This window comes from Puma concolor, chromosome A2 (genome assembly GCF_028749965.1).
Source record: "Puma concolor isolate L17-30 chromosome A2, mPumCon1.1.hap2, whole genome shotgun sequence".
NCBI classification, from domain to species: domain Eukaryota; kingdom Metazoa; phylum Chordata; class Mammalia; order Carnivora; family Felidae; genus Puma; species Puma concolor.
Window position 1 is genome coordinate 71,744,384 of NC_141668.1, and position 14,667 is coordinate 71,759,050.

Consider the following 14,667-nt stretch of genomic DNA (forward strand, 5'->3'; position numbering starts at 1 on the left):
TTTATCTACAGTGCTTCTCTCCCTCCCACCCCCTGCCCTAAATACTGGTATTTATTCCTCTCCTTACCTCTTGGGGCACTAAGTCAATCACTAATGTAATATCCTGCTTCTCTGTACACATTTATCTTCTGGGAATTCTTGGCAATGTTAATTTGACCCTGGCTTCTAAATAAGTGATTCTCACCCAGTTTTCCTTCCTTTTGGGAACTGTATACCTCTCTCTGTCTCCACTGCAGAGGTTCTCAATGAGGGGCCATGCCCTACTCAGAGGGAATATCAGAGTCCTGGGGCAGAGGTGATGATGGGGGGGAGGCGAGTGAGAAAGGGGATGGATAGTCTGTCAACTCCCCTGATTCCTGAGCTGTTCCCTATGTGTGCTCTCTAGTGCCCAGGCTCCCATCCCCACCCCTCTGGTTAGCATCATCTCAATTACATCAGAGAAAGGCGGAGGAGGTCCCTGGAGGGCTTAAAGGGCTCGGAAACAGTCCTTTGTCTTCACGTTGAGATAGAGAGGCAGAGAAATCATGATTTCCTATCAAGCATGAAACCATGATCCCAATGATTTATAACAAAATCTACTTAAGAACGTCTTCCTGGTGGTAGGTGATGGGAACAGTGGAGGATCTGAGCGCCATGAGCATACCTCATCTGATGACAGCACTAAGGACTGGGAGAGCCCTGTAGTTTTGGGTTCTGCTCCTAGGCCGCTCAGGTCTGCCGAACTGGTACTGCTGGGACTGAAGTCATCATTGAAGGTAAAATTCTGTAAAAGTAGATGAAGCTCAGTGTTAAATGAGCACAGCGAGGGAACCAGAGGTAGGTGTATTTGCAAGTTCTAAAAGCCTCTCTTTAAGTAATCTTAGGAGAAAATCATATTTGGTTTGGTGATGACCTTCAAGTGGCAGTGGTTGAGAGCACTGTGCCTTTTGCAATTGATAGGGAATTCTGGGTGCTTTCTCCATCAGATAGGAGGATAGGTGTTTTGGAGAAATGATTCTTTAATCTCTCTTCAAGGATACGGCATTCATTATCCTCTGCAACTGCTCAGAGGAGTAATATTAATAAGCCTATCTTCTTTGACCCTAATTGTGATGAGTAACAGTGCAAGTAAAAATACAAGATGGTGTGGAGAGCCTGAGTTATTAGGAACAGATGGCCATCCATATTAGAAAGGTAGCTTGAGCACCCCCTGGGAAGGATCGCTTGCTGTTGGCCGTGATAAATACTGTGAGAAATGGCAGATCCTCCCCTGGATATAACCTTCAAGACGATGAGTTCTGGGGGAGGTCACAGTCTCAGTGTAAATACACGAGTAGTTACATGCTCAAACACAACTCTCACACAGCATCGACAGAGCACCAAAGAGGCTACAGAACAGGTACACTTTCCAAATAATCACCTGGGGGGGGGGGGTTGCTGGGCAAGGGGTGGGGGGAGGGGTGTGAACAAAAGTTCCTCAGATCTTCATTAAAACGTTCAGTGGATATTAAAGTCAAATACGTTCACAATGACCACATAGCTGCATTCGTGAAAATGTCTTACACCAAATCTGGAGTCTCTCCGTGGCAAGATAATAGTAGAGTTATTCCAACTACATTTAGATTTCTCAGATCCAGTACTAAAAATGTTACAAGATCAGAGTGATCTAGTGCTGCCCAGACTTTCTTGCTACTAATTCTAGAATGACTGGCTTCCTAGGAACTCGAAGCCCTTGGCCAACACCATCTTGTTTCATATTCCACTTCCATAGGGATTGGACTGTTAGGTTTCCATTAGGTTCCCTTGCCAGTGGGTTCAGTCGGTTGTCAAAAATGAATACCATGCCAGAGGCTGGAGAAATCAGTTCCAAACAAACCCCAAGGTCTGCTAAAACTTCAGACATGGAAACGAAATCCAAGAACGTGGAGAGCTAGGCTAGTAGAACACTTAAGCAGGAGAGCATTTAACACAACACATTACTATTTGATATTGTCAACAGAGACACAGCCCCAAACCCTGTCAAAACCCTGTGAGCTGTTGACCTCAAGAAAAGAGTTAAATTCAAGTTACATTAATCACACATTTCTGTTTGAGAAAGAAAAGCAAACACAGATAAAAGGAGACCAAACAACATGTGAAAGTTAGCCACCGTATGTGCTTCAATAAAATGTTAGGTAAGGTTTGCAGCGTCATGCTGGAAATAACCATTGTGCATTTGAAAACAAACAACATCCATGCCTTGTATTTTCTAATTCTGCTAAAGTTAAGAACTTTGGTGATGAGATTATAAGTTTTTCAACATGGAAGTTTGATTTAAAAGAAGATATAAGCAAGGGGGCTATGGCAGCATTGGTTTGTTTTAAAGAGTTTCATTTAGATATATTGAACACGTATTCAGTCCCAAATTTATTTGTTTTTCAGTAAATCTCGAAGAACGCGGTAAAAATAGTCTTGTAATGTAATTTAAAGTGGCATACTTCGTAAACAGATCTATCATACTGGTCCATGACTCAAATGCATCTTTCCCAGCATGGCTTAACTGTCAAACTGAGATTAAACAGCAGTATGTGAAAAGACAGGCAAATCAAAGATTAACGTACAATCTAGAATGGAACAGAATTAAAGAAGGTGATGGTTAACGGAGGCTTTCTTTCTCCCCACACAGGAAATACCATGCATGGTTTATTGCAGTGTTATCACATTGGTTTCTCAGGTCCAGAGTAAACACACAAGTTGAGAATGCTTTCCAAAGACTGAAGAGGAGGAAGGATTTGGGGTTTTCTTGTTTGCTTTTTAAATCCATGTGTTGTCTACCTTGGACCCCTTTTTATCTGAAATTAGAGTTTCAGGAGAAGGCTGAAGGGGACTTGTAGGTGAAGGCAGGTTTCTGAAGGAATAGGATCCTTTTCGGCTTTCGTTAAACCACGAGAAAGGCATGCATGGTGAGCGGGTGGTGACCTGTGCTGTGGGGGATGGCTTCGGTTTCCAGTGTTCCAGCCTGCCTCTGAAGATCCTGTATTATGAGACAAATGGGCACGTTAGACAAAGAAAGGGCAGATGTGACACTTGTTTAACTGAATTCTGAAGGGACTCTGAATCAAGTTCGAAGTAAGAGTTTGAGATATTGTTCTACACAACAGAGGAAAAAAATTGCATTTTTTACTAGGGCATTAAGCTTAGTAGCTACCTTGTTTGAACTGAAATGGATTTTACAACAATGGTCAACATTTCCCCACCCCCCACCACCTTTTTTTTTTTTTTTAAGTTGCACAGAGTCCCATGTGGGGCTCAAACTCACGAACTGTGAGATCATGACCTGAACCGAAACCAAGAGACAGATGCTTAACCAACAAAGCCACCCGCGTGCCCCGCGGTCAACATTTTCATAGTGCTTTGCCATAGTGAATTCTTAGGAAATTTGCCTGATAAATGGATGTGGGTGAATTAAAGTCAGGGCGGGGCACCATTTTTCTAGAACTGCTATGAGGTTAACCATTGCAGCAGTCCCCTTATTTGGGTGACACAGCAGTGCCTTACCATTAGTGCCATTAGCTCTTAGCCAGCATTCTTTCCTGGCCTCCTCTGAACTCATGCTGCCAAGAGTATGAGACTTTGGAAAATGATGTATTTAAATACTTTGGAAATGTCAGGGCTTATGATGCTTGAAGCAGAACACATCCCTTATTGCTTTTTCATCATAATCTGAGTGCCTTTTTCTAGGAGGAGACCAGGCCACAAGTCTTAATACCCTACTTGGAGGTCCAGGGTCTACCACCTCTCGAGTACATGGCCTTGGTCTTCTCTTAGCCTCTATTTCCTCCTGTGTAAAACATGGGTATTTTATGTATCTCCTATGTAGTTGTTAAGAATTACATGAGATAGTATGCGTGAAAGTGCTTGGGAATCTGTGAAAGTATGAAGGTCTATGGTTATTGTTTAACATTGAAAGGATTCAAAGTCATTTGAGAAACACAGTTTGAAGACTGATATTCTTATCAGTGCAAGTACTTGCATATTTACATTTATCTTTTGGTTAGAGAAAAATAATTACCAAGAGCTGAGGCAGGAATGGACAGCAGTTAATGTGCATCTTAGAAGAGGTCAACCCTCAATATGTCCCAATGGTATTTGCTACAATGTTTATTATATGTTAGCTGTTGATGTCATGCCAACAAGGAGATTCCTTTTCAGTTAAAAGTGCCTCCACACCACAGCCAGACAACTCAGGACCCACAGGCTTCTCAACTCTCATTTCAAGTTTACATAACTAGTAGAACACTCCTAACAGTCCCTGTTTATTTCCAAAGACTACTCTGAGAATCAAATGGGACAATAAATGTAAAAGCATCTTGTTAACGGCAAAGCAATATACAAATATAAAAGGATCATAAAAATAACGATTAAAGAGAATGGAGACATCAGTGAAATTTTGGTAGAATATTGAGATTGTAGTTTGGGTGTAGTTTAGGGTGACCAACCTAAAATAGTTGGTCAAAGATTCCAGAATACCTGATGATTATGATGGTGAGTTCCTTAAAAAACAAACAGACAAACAATAAAAGGGACTGTAAGGATAAGACAGAAAGCCCAATGAGAGATGTTGGTCAACCTTCAATTTCATCCTAAAGTCTAAATTACAAAAAAATTCTGTATCCTTAATTCTACTTACTTACTATTAAAAGATGGGGCAGAGGGGGTACAATAATTGAACTTGAGACATCATACTAGCAGAGGCAGACTGGTATTCTGCAAGAAGCACTTTTTATTCCTGGGTCATGGACCAGTGCAGTGTTTCCCAAACAAGTCTGGTAAGAATCATCTAGGGCAGATGCTCAAATACAGATTCATAGGCACCTAGAATTCCTGAATTCGAATGTGGGACAGAGGAAGGGAGGATTTTGCCTGGAATCTATATTTTAACACATGTCTGAGCTGATATTTAAAGTTTTTAATAATATCTACATTTATTTATATTATCCTGGATGCAAGGATGAGGCTTCTGGAGCAGAACAAGTTACCATTTACTTACAGAAAATGATTGCACTGGTTCCCCATGCCCTAATTTCTTCTTTCTAGAGGGACACAATGAAAACCAGTTGTCATCCCATACTTGGTCTACACTGTAGGTAAGGAATCTAAACAATGCCAATCTGGATGATTATATAGGAGAGGGACATAGTGCTGTTCTTACCTCCCCTCTGGCAGAGGGAGAGAAATCTTATCTCTTTACTGTAAACAAATTCAACTAGGGAAGGATCTTGGGTCCTTACCCTTCAGAAAGTAATATATTGTCTTGGGGGGAGATAAGACCAACAGCTCAGGCTGAACAACCCTGGGAATGTCTCCATCAAGCTGGGTCTCATCCTCTCTCCCCATCCTACTCCTTGAAACTTTACCTCTGGCGAGGTAAATCTGTGCAGTTCTCACTATCTATCCAGTCATAATTTAGCTTTTGAGGCTTGACTTTGAAGCTCAGGTCCCAGAGTCCAGTAAAAATGTTCAGAAGCCTCTAACTGTGCAGAAACACAAAAATATTTTTTCTGCAGTTCCACATTCTTATAACTGGACATGTTTGAGATAAACTGGACCTAAAGATTATTTCCCCCTTTGGTTACAAACTTCTGGATCAATTAATCAAAGTATCATGGAAGCTTTTTTTTTTTTTTTTTTAAGAGTTCCACCCATAATTCAAAAAGGCACAGCAGGGTTTAAATATATGGATATTGTTTTAAAGTTTATAAACAGGTTATAATTAATGACAGCATGGCTATCTTGTCCTACTCCCAGTGAACTGCCTTTGAAACAATGTTTTTGGGACAGCCACCACCATCGCCATTTTTCTTTTTAATAGGCGGGAAATAAGAATATTTTTGCCTACGTGCTGTCATTCGAATGCCTTATTTGAAAAGGACTTTCAGTTCAACATCTATTCTGACCATACAACATTTTAAACAAAATTCCAAGACCACATCTAATTAAACTTTTTCATAAAAGCCTCAATTACAGGAAAATATTCAAGACTAATAATCCCATGACAAATTGTACGTGCAGCACTGAAGACCGATCCAGAGGCCATAGTGAGTGTGATGAATGACATCATGGATGCTCAGATTCCAGTGACATTCAGAGGCTTTCTTCTCCAGCTTTCTATGCAAGATGATGGAAGAAATGGAGGAGCAGTCACGTAGAAAGCAAAGAAAGCCTACTTCTAAGGAAACAACCATGGTCCTCAAAGCTGCAAACCACCAGGTCCTGGCCTCCTTTGAAGAGGATTTTCCAGACTGACTGTGCCCCTGCTGAGGCTGTATCCTGTACCCCTCATTTCTTTGTGTAGCCTCGACTCTAAAACCCCATGAACTGATATAATCTCTGTGTGTTTCCTAGTATACCGAATGGTTAGTATGCTTCCATTTGCTTGGACCCAAAGTATATTCACTTAAAAAAGCAAACTCTCCATTACTTTATAATTACAGATCCATCAGCTTACCAGACATATTTTCTAAAATAAATACCAATGTCCCTCTGGACAATATGAATTCTTGGGCCTACAAAAGGAGCAGAGAGAGTTGGAAATAGTCATGCCTTACTGACCACTCAGAGTCTGTTTCACTTTGTGGAGAAATCTGTCAAGAATAACATAAAATTCTTCCCTTCTTTCTCCTTCCTTCCCTTTCTTCCCTCCCTCGCTCCCTCTATTGATTTTTTTGACTCTGAGAGCTGGTTATGGTGTAAGGTGCATAAGCTTCATATAGATCCTTAACAATCCCCTTGAAAAATCAAGATTGGTAGAAATGAATGTTTACTGGATCTGAAAATAGTTTTCAGAGAGTCAAAATAGGTATGTGTTCTGTAATTCATCTTCTTTTTTAACTTGTACACTAAAGTCTCACTATCATTTTTGGTAAAAATGCAATTACAAGTCACGGATGTAACCCCGATTGTTTTATTGTTAGTAACTGAGAAAAAGAATGGCTTCAAATTAAATCTCTGTAATATTAAATTGCCAAGGGTGTGTGTGTGTGATGTGTGTGAGGTGGAGGGAGTAATTGTTTCCCGGCATTTAAGTGGTTTATAGCTCACAACTCTAGAGAGCAGCTAACCCAATTGCATACATCTTGAAACCAGTTCATCCTGGGGTCAGCACCCCAAAGTTAAGTTGCCCAGGTAAACATTCCTTAGTAATTCTTTTTTTTTTTTTTTGGTTTGTCTTACATTAAATACAAGGTGTGTGAAGTTATTCGGAATAGAACTGAACGTCATCAAGATAAAATAGGAGTTCAGGAACTGGCAGAACATAAAAAGTATAAGCATAATATAGACTTTAAGCAGGTAGTGATGGAGGTTAATTAGAGAAAGTTAGGGGCAATCAGAGGAAGGGTTGCAGACTTCCATTTACTCAAATCAGATCAAGTAATTCTGTAAAGTTCTAACATCCACCAAGGAGACTGAAGTTTTAAAGCCAGCTCCTTCTGAAGGGCACTTGGAGACCCTGACAGTTAACAGCTATGACAAGCAGGCCATGTGCAGCCTGGACAAGCATGTCCATGTGCAGCTTAGGCCAACCACCCTAGACATATCCTGCTTCCAGACCCTGAGTTACGGTCTAAACCTCTAATCCATAACTGATAGCCCATATGAGATGGTAACTGTTTAACCTTAACTTGTGACAGGGTTTCTGGACATGCTAACCACAGAATATGGTAACTTGGCACAGCAAATATTTTAAGATAAAGGAATCTGACAAATGGTAGGTACTCTGACCTCCCCCACTGCTCCTGAAGCAGGTCATAAGACCCTTACATGAGAGGTGCCCTCCCTATATACCTGGAGGAAAGGAACATCTTTATCTCTGTAGATGGAGGGACACTTAGAGAAATCTGAAGGAATGAATGAACGAATAGGCCTTGCTAAGCTTCCCACTGTTTACTACTGTTAGTTCATACCCTTATGTTCTATCATATTTTCCAAGCCTTTTCAGTCTTAAACTAATCTAGCATTAAAATGCTCAGGCTTAACTGCTTCTCTGAGTCTTCATTTCCTTATAAAGTTTCCTGCATCACACAAAACTTACATTAAATAAATCTGTATGCTTTTCTCTTGTTAATCTATCTTCTGTCAATTTCATTTACAGGACTCCAACCAAAGAACCCAAGAGGGTAGAAGGAAAAAAAGTTATTTTTTTTCCTCCTCTACATTCATATGAGATGGAGAAACTGTTCCTTTAATGAGTTCCCTCCATATTGGGAAGTTTTTTTTTTTTAATTTTTTAAAAATGTTTATTTATTTTTGATAGAGAGAGGATGAGAGAGAAACAGAGACAGAGAGAGAGAGAGAGGCAGAGACAGACACACAGAATTCGAAGCAGGGTCCAGACTCTGAGCTGTCAACACAGAGCCCAACACGGGGCTTGAACCCACAAACCGTGAGATCATGACCTGAGCGGAAGTTGAATGCTTAACCGACTGAGCCACCCACGCGCCCTGGGAAGATTTAAAATGAAACATCAATAAGATTATGTAAAATAAAATTGATATTATCAAAATTAAAATGTTAGGTTTAGGAATAATAAATATATTGCTGAGGATTTAAGAAAATTTGTATTATTAGAAATCTGAGAGAGACGTTTGTCTGTTGATTCTATCTTAATATGATTAATTGTTTAAGAAGTAAAATAACCAAATTGATAAGAGCACTGGATGTTTACAGTCACTATGTTACCATTTTAATCTACTAGATTTTTGAGTTTTTTCAAGTGGAAAAGTGTTGACATGTAAAAGTTTGTCAAGTTTCAAGCGCTGGCAAGTACTTAAAAAGAAAACTGAATAAATTACATTTATAAACGCAGTTTTCTAAAATCAGGACAGGCAATTATGGGGGGAACAAGTCTGTGCTACTGAGTCTAAGCTAACATTATTCAGAGGTCTCCATAAAAGTGACTGCTTTTATTTTTTTTACAAAATTTTACTAGGTGTATAAATAAAACAAAAAGATTTGTAAGTTGAACTGAAACTGAAAAAAAAGTAAGTTGTAAAAACTGGAGACTTTAATAAGTTACTTTTAATTTATAACTCAAATAATCCCCTTTTTAAGAATGAAGCAACCTCTGGTCATGAAAAATATCAAGTGAAGGAGAGAATCTGCAGAAGTTATACTGTCAAAATTAAGCACTCTGTAGGAGCTTTACTGAGTTTTCATCACCATTGTTCATGATTTAAACATTTGCTTTAAAACGTGCCGGGCTTGGGGCGCCTGGGTGGCTCAGTCAGTTACACGTACGATTTCGGCTCAGGTCATGATCTCATGGGTCACCAGTTTGAGCTCCACATTGGGCTCTGTGCAGACAGCTCAGAGCCTAGAGCCTGTTTTGGATTCTGTATCTCCCTCTCTCTGCCCCTCCCCTGCTATCTATCTCCCTCTCTCTCTCTCTCAGAAATAATGAATAAACTTTAAAAATAAATTAAATAAAATTACTTAAAAAAAAAACCAACAACCTGCCAGGCTCAAATTATTTTGCTATTTTCTAATGGCCATTCTCTTCTGGCCACTTACAATAGCATTTTTGTTTCCTATTTTTTAAAATAATTTTTGAAAAATGTTTATTTATTTACTTTAAGACAGAGAAAGCAGGTATGTGAGCAGGGGAGGGGCAGAAAGACACAGAGAAAATCCCAAGGAGCTCTGCGCTGATAGCCCCAATGAGGGGCTCGATCTCATGAACTGTGAGGTCATGACCTGAGCCGAAATCGCAAGTTGGACACGTAACTCACCAAGCTACGCAGGCGCACCTTTTAAAAGCATACTTTTAATATATTTTTTTAAGAGAAATGTTGGCTCTTCTGTGGGGTGTCTCTGTTAGGCAGAGGCGAGGTGCTGTTCTCTTCAGGCACATTTGCTCGTCTTGCTCATCAACACTTCTGAAAGGGACTGTTTCCACTCCAGCTCAAGAGCAGAGGCTGTGTGCCCTTGCTCAGCAACAGGGCAGAGCTGCCCTCCAGGCACATGTCACTGGAATGTTCTCAAACTCACTGTAATGCCTTGATTTACCTAAAGGTTCCTTGAGAGAAATATCTATGAAGGGTTGTCTGAATTATAATCCCCAGTCCACTCATTCTTCAAGATATCACTAAAATTAACAATGGATGAACAAGATGGCCAGCAAAATACATACAGAGAATACTTTGTTTTACATTCCTCTGATCAGAATGGTTTTAAATAATAATACTAGTAATGATAACTGTTGACATTTATTAAGGACTTAAAACGTGCTTAAATGTGACTCTCAATCCTCCTGATGACCTGAAGAAGTATGAATATTTCCATCTTACGATGAGGAAACGGACAGACAGGTTAAGGAACTTGCCCAAGACGTTAAGTGGCAGCTATGACTGAATCCAGGCTCTTTACTCTGACATCATGCTCTTTGCTTTTACTGAAAGCCACTGTTATACTTATTATGCAGTTGTTGTTGAAGATTTTATATTTTAAGTACCAACCTTACTTTTTGCTTTACCTTTTTTTCCCCCCAATTTGCCTTTAAAATAAATTATGTCTGGGGTGCCTGGGTGGCGCAGTCGGTTAAGCGTCCGACTTCAGCCAGGTCACGATCTTGCGGTCCGTGAGTTCGAGCCCCGCGTCAGGCTCTGGGCTGATGGCTCAGAGCCTGGAGCCTGTTTCCAACTCTCTGTCTCCCTCTCTCTCTGACCCTCCCCCATTCATGCTCTGACTCTCCCTGTCCCAAAAATAAATAAACGTTGAAAAAAAAATTTAAAATAAATTATGTTATTGTATCTTTTGTACCTCTGTGTATAAACAAATTATATTTGGAACACAGAGGAACAGGTATAGATTTAAAAAAGAATAGACAAGAAGGAGTACACATATTGTGATGAGTGCTGAGTAATGTATAGAACTGGAGTTGAATCATTACACTGTACCTAAAACTAATATGATACTGTATGTTGATTATACTTCAATTAAAAAAATAAAAGAAGAATAAACAAACATGAAAACATGCTAATTTATAGATCAATGAAATGACAAGTTAGAACTCAAAAAGAAGATGTTTTACATAGAATCATACAGATCGACACTATCCAACAGAAATATGAAGTACATATATAAATCAAACTTTTCTGGGAGTCATATAAGAAAAAGGTACAATTAATTTTATTTTATTTAACCCAAAATATTCAAAATATTATTATTTCAATATGTAATTGGTATTGTAACATTTTAATAAGATATTTCACACTTTTTTTTTCATCCTAAGTCTTTGAAATCCTGCATGCATTTTCTCCTACAATACATTTCAGTATAGACTAGCTACATTTCTAGTGCTCAAAAGCCACATCTGACTGGAGGCTAGCATATTGGACAGCATAGACAGAGATGGATGGGGATCAGAGACTACGGAGTTTGAATCCGCCTAATTATTTTTTGGTGGGAAACGAAGCTCCAAGAAATTCAGAGCCTTGCAAAGCAAGGATGAATGCTTGGATTCCGGCACCGTGATTTCCCACAGTTCATACTTTTAAGATGACTGCAAATTCACTTCCACAAAGGAGTGCCATCTCCCTCCCTTGTCATTTTCCCACATGTCTAGCCTTGTTCTAAGATACACGTAATTGCTCACAGGGCTTCCTATCGTCCCATTCAGCAACTCAACTGGGAGCTTCTTCCACAGAGCTCCAAAGCAGGCACCTCCACTGACATCAGTGGCTACTTACACTAGAATTAGGATAGTATTTTATTTTACTCTTTGGTCTGAACAAGCTCTGACAACTACATGCTTCCTGCTTTTGTTATCTGCTATGCTGCCTATTTAAATCCACATTCACTGAGGACATATTGGAAAAGGATAGAACCAAGCCATATTTTTGGAAGGGCTTATTTATTATTATAATTACTTAACCTTATCTATTTGTTTCATGTTGCTCATGTATTTGAGTCATTATGCCTCCACAAGGAATACAATAAAGTAAACTCTTAACTCCTGAAGAAGGGAAAAACCGAGACCAAGACGGAACTTAGCAAACTGTCTTGCCTCTTTAGAGTCCGACAGCCTCAGGCTATAACTGATTGAATGACCTCATCAGATTTTTACAGCCTAATAATGAAAAGCCTAAGAGATAAGATTATAAACTCAATCCATGAATCATTCCCTCATTTTTCGGAGAATGCTGCATAGAGGTAATGAGTTTATTCCCAGTCCTCCATAGCTGGAAGGGGACCCTGCAGCTCAAGGTGCTTATCAGCCACCTACCTGCAGGGGCCCCATGAAACCAACTCAATGCATTAAGCTCCTACAGGGCAGTAACTCTGCTTCCTGCCATATGTTTTAAAAGGTTCTGGGCCCATCATCAATCTCTATAGGAGAACACAGACTGTCATTAGATTTGATTAGCGTTAACCAATTACTGTGACAGCTCAAAAAGTCATTTATGTGACACAGAAAAAGTCCCTCTTCTTCCCTTGTTCTTTCAGGATTTCAACTCTATGAATTCCTGTCAGTCTTGTCAAAACTTTACTATAATTACAGATAATTGTACATTTATGATTCTAATTGAAAACGATTTTGTAGCATTGGTATGTGTGTAAATACTTGTGACCACTGAAGCAGAAAGACTCCAGAGTTAATATTTTAAAAACAGAGCTGGCTGGCTGCTGGTGCAAACGCTGGCATTAGCTGTAGGCATAGCCCACCCTTGACTCCCTGGGGTTTGCCTAGAGAAAGGTGAGCACTCACCAACAGAACCAAGATTTGCTTGCTGTTCACTCTGTACAAGGGGGTGATACCCTCTGGCCACTATGATGAAATTGAGTCAAACCTTCTCCCCACTACTGGATGCCTCACTTACATCCCTTTTAGGGTGGAGCCTGAAGGTGACAGGTAGTGACTGTCTCAGAAGTCCAGGGACCAAAAGGACTGCAGTGTTACCAGAGAAGTGTCCCAGCTTCTTTCCCGTTGTGTATCTTGGCATCTCTCTCTCCCTGAAATAGTTTCATTATTTATTGTCTTTTTTTTTTTTTTAATCCTGAGTATATTTATAGTTTTCTAAACTTAATTTTAAGGCACATAGTAGACTATTTTATATTTCTTACTCTGAAACCACATGAAGTTAAATTGCTTTTCTGTTGTATCATTGACTTATTTTTCCTGAGACTGGTGTCCTTAATGTAAACAGAGCTTTTTATCCGTTCTCCAGTGCACAATGTTAAAAACAAACAAACAAAACAACAATGGACTAACACAATTAATTTGGGAATTCTCTCTTCTTATCCCCCACCCTACTGTCCCAGAATCCCAGGAAGAAGTTGTACGCCAGGAAAAAGCAAAAAAAAAAAAAAAAAGAAAGAGTGGAGGACAACCTATAAAACAGGAAAGTGGTCCCCAAGTGATTTTACGATTTTTTATTGTTAGCATTCTGTTTCCTATTTAGTCTATATTAATGAGATGATCCCCAAATTTCATAAAGAAATTTACACATCATTAGATACATAAATAACTGGAGGTGAGGCGTTGTGTTGGAAAGACATCTCGACAGGAAGCACAAGTCCTGTTGCATTAATTGCCCATTGCATAATTGTGGGCAAATCAATTAAATTCTATGAAGGTGAAGTTCTTAATACAGTATGGTATTATTTATTATCTGCCCTCCCAATCTTTTTATAAGGACCAAATAAAGTGATAAATGTAAAACTGCTTTGTAACTTGCAAATAATAATTATAGAAAATTGTTATCTTTATTATTAGCTTGAAATACCTATGTGCCAGGTACCATTTTATTTATTTTTTAATTTTTTTAATGTTTATTTTTGAGAGAGACAGACAGAGTGTGAGTGGGAGAGGGGCAGAGAGAGAGGGAGACACAGAATCCGAAGCAGGCTCCAGGCTCTGAGCTGCCAGCACAGAGCCCGACACAGGGCTTGAACCCACGAACTGTGAGATCATGACCTGAGCCGAAGTTGGATGCTCAACCTACTGTGCCACCCAGGTGCCCCCCCACTTTTTTTTAATGTTTATTTTTGAGAGAGACAGAGTGCAAGTAGGAGAGGGGCGGAGAGAGTTTAACATTTTTTTTTTAAATTTTTTAATGTTTATTTATTTTTGAGAAAGGGAGAGACAGAGCACAAGCAGGGGAGGGGCAGAGAGAGAGGGAGACAGTATCAGAAGCAGGCTCCAGGCTCTGAGCTGTCAGCACAGAGCCCCATGCAGGGCTCGAACCCATGAACCGTGAGATCATGACCTGAACCGAAGTCGGGCTCTCAACCGACTGAGCCACCCAGGCGCCCCTTAAATTTTTTTTTAATGTTTATTTTTGAGAGAGACAGACAGTGCGAGCAGGAGGGGGACAGAGAGAGAGGCATTTTAAATGCTTTGTATGAAAACTCATTTAATCCTTACACTACAGTAATTAGGTAGCTAGTGTTATTTACCCTTACTTCACATGAGGAAGTGGAGGCAAACGGGTTAAATAACTTGTCCAAGATTTTAAAGGTGATAACTCAGAGAGCTCTTATCCAAACCCAGGCAGTCAAGCTCCATGCTTTATTGTCTCCTGATACAAATCTGAAGTTAAAAGTTGACAGCATGCAGTATAAAGCTTACTGCTCTACAGGGAAGTCTTTATTGAACAATAAGCAGAGTTGGTAGGGCCTGAAAAAAAATCAACTAAACAGCTAAGTCCA

The 14,667-nt window shown here is 39.7% G+C and overlaps 1 protein-coding gene across 15 annotated transcripts in view; it reads right to left on the reverse strand.

Annotated features, from left to right (window-relative positions):
• The window catches only part of PPP1R9A (protein phosphatase 1 regulatory subunit 9A), a 328,586-nt gene that overhangs the window by 4,448 nt on the left and 309,471 nt on the right, over positions 1-14,667 (reverse strand). For 11 of the 15 annotated variants that reach the window (XM_086695958.1, XM_086695954.1, XM_086695975.1 and 8 more), the window contains 2 exons: positions 2,794-2,992; positions 644-763 (listed from right to left, as the gene is read on the reverse strand). In XM_086695958.1, coding sequence (XP_086552084.1) covers positions 644-763; positions 2,794-2,992 — 319 coding nt within the window. Of the gene's footprint in view, positions 1-643; positions 764-2,793; positions 2,993-12,282; positions 12,970-14,667 lie in introns of those variants that run through there. The other 4 variants (XM_086696008.1, XM_086696001.1, XM_086695991.1 and 1 more) reach the window with 2 other exon arrangements.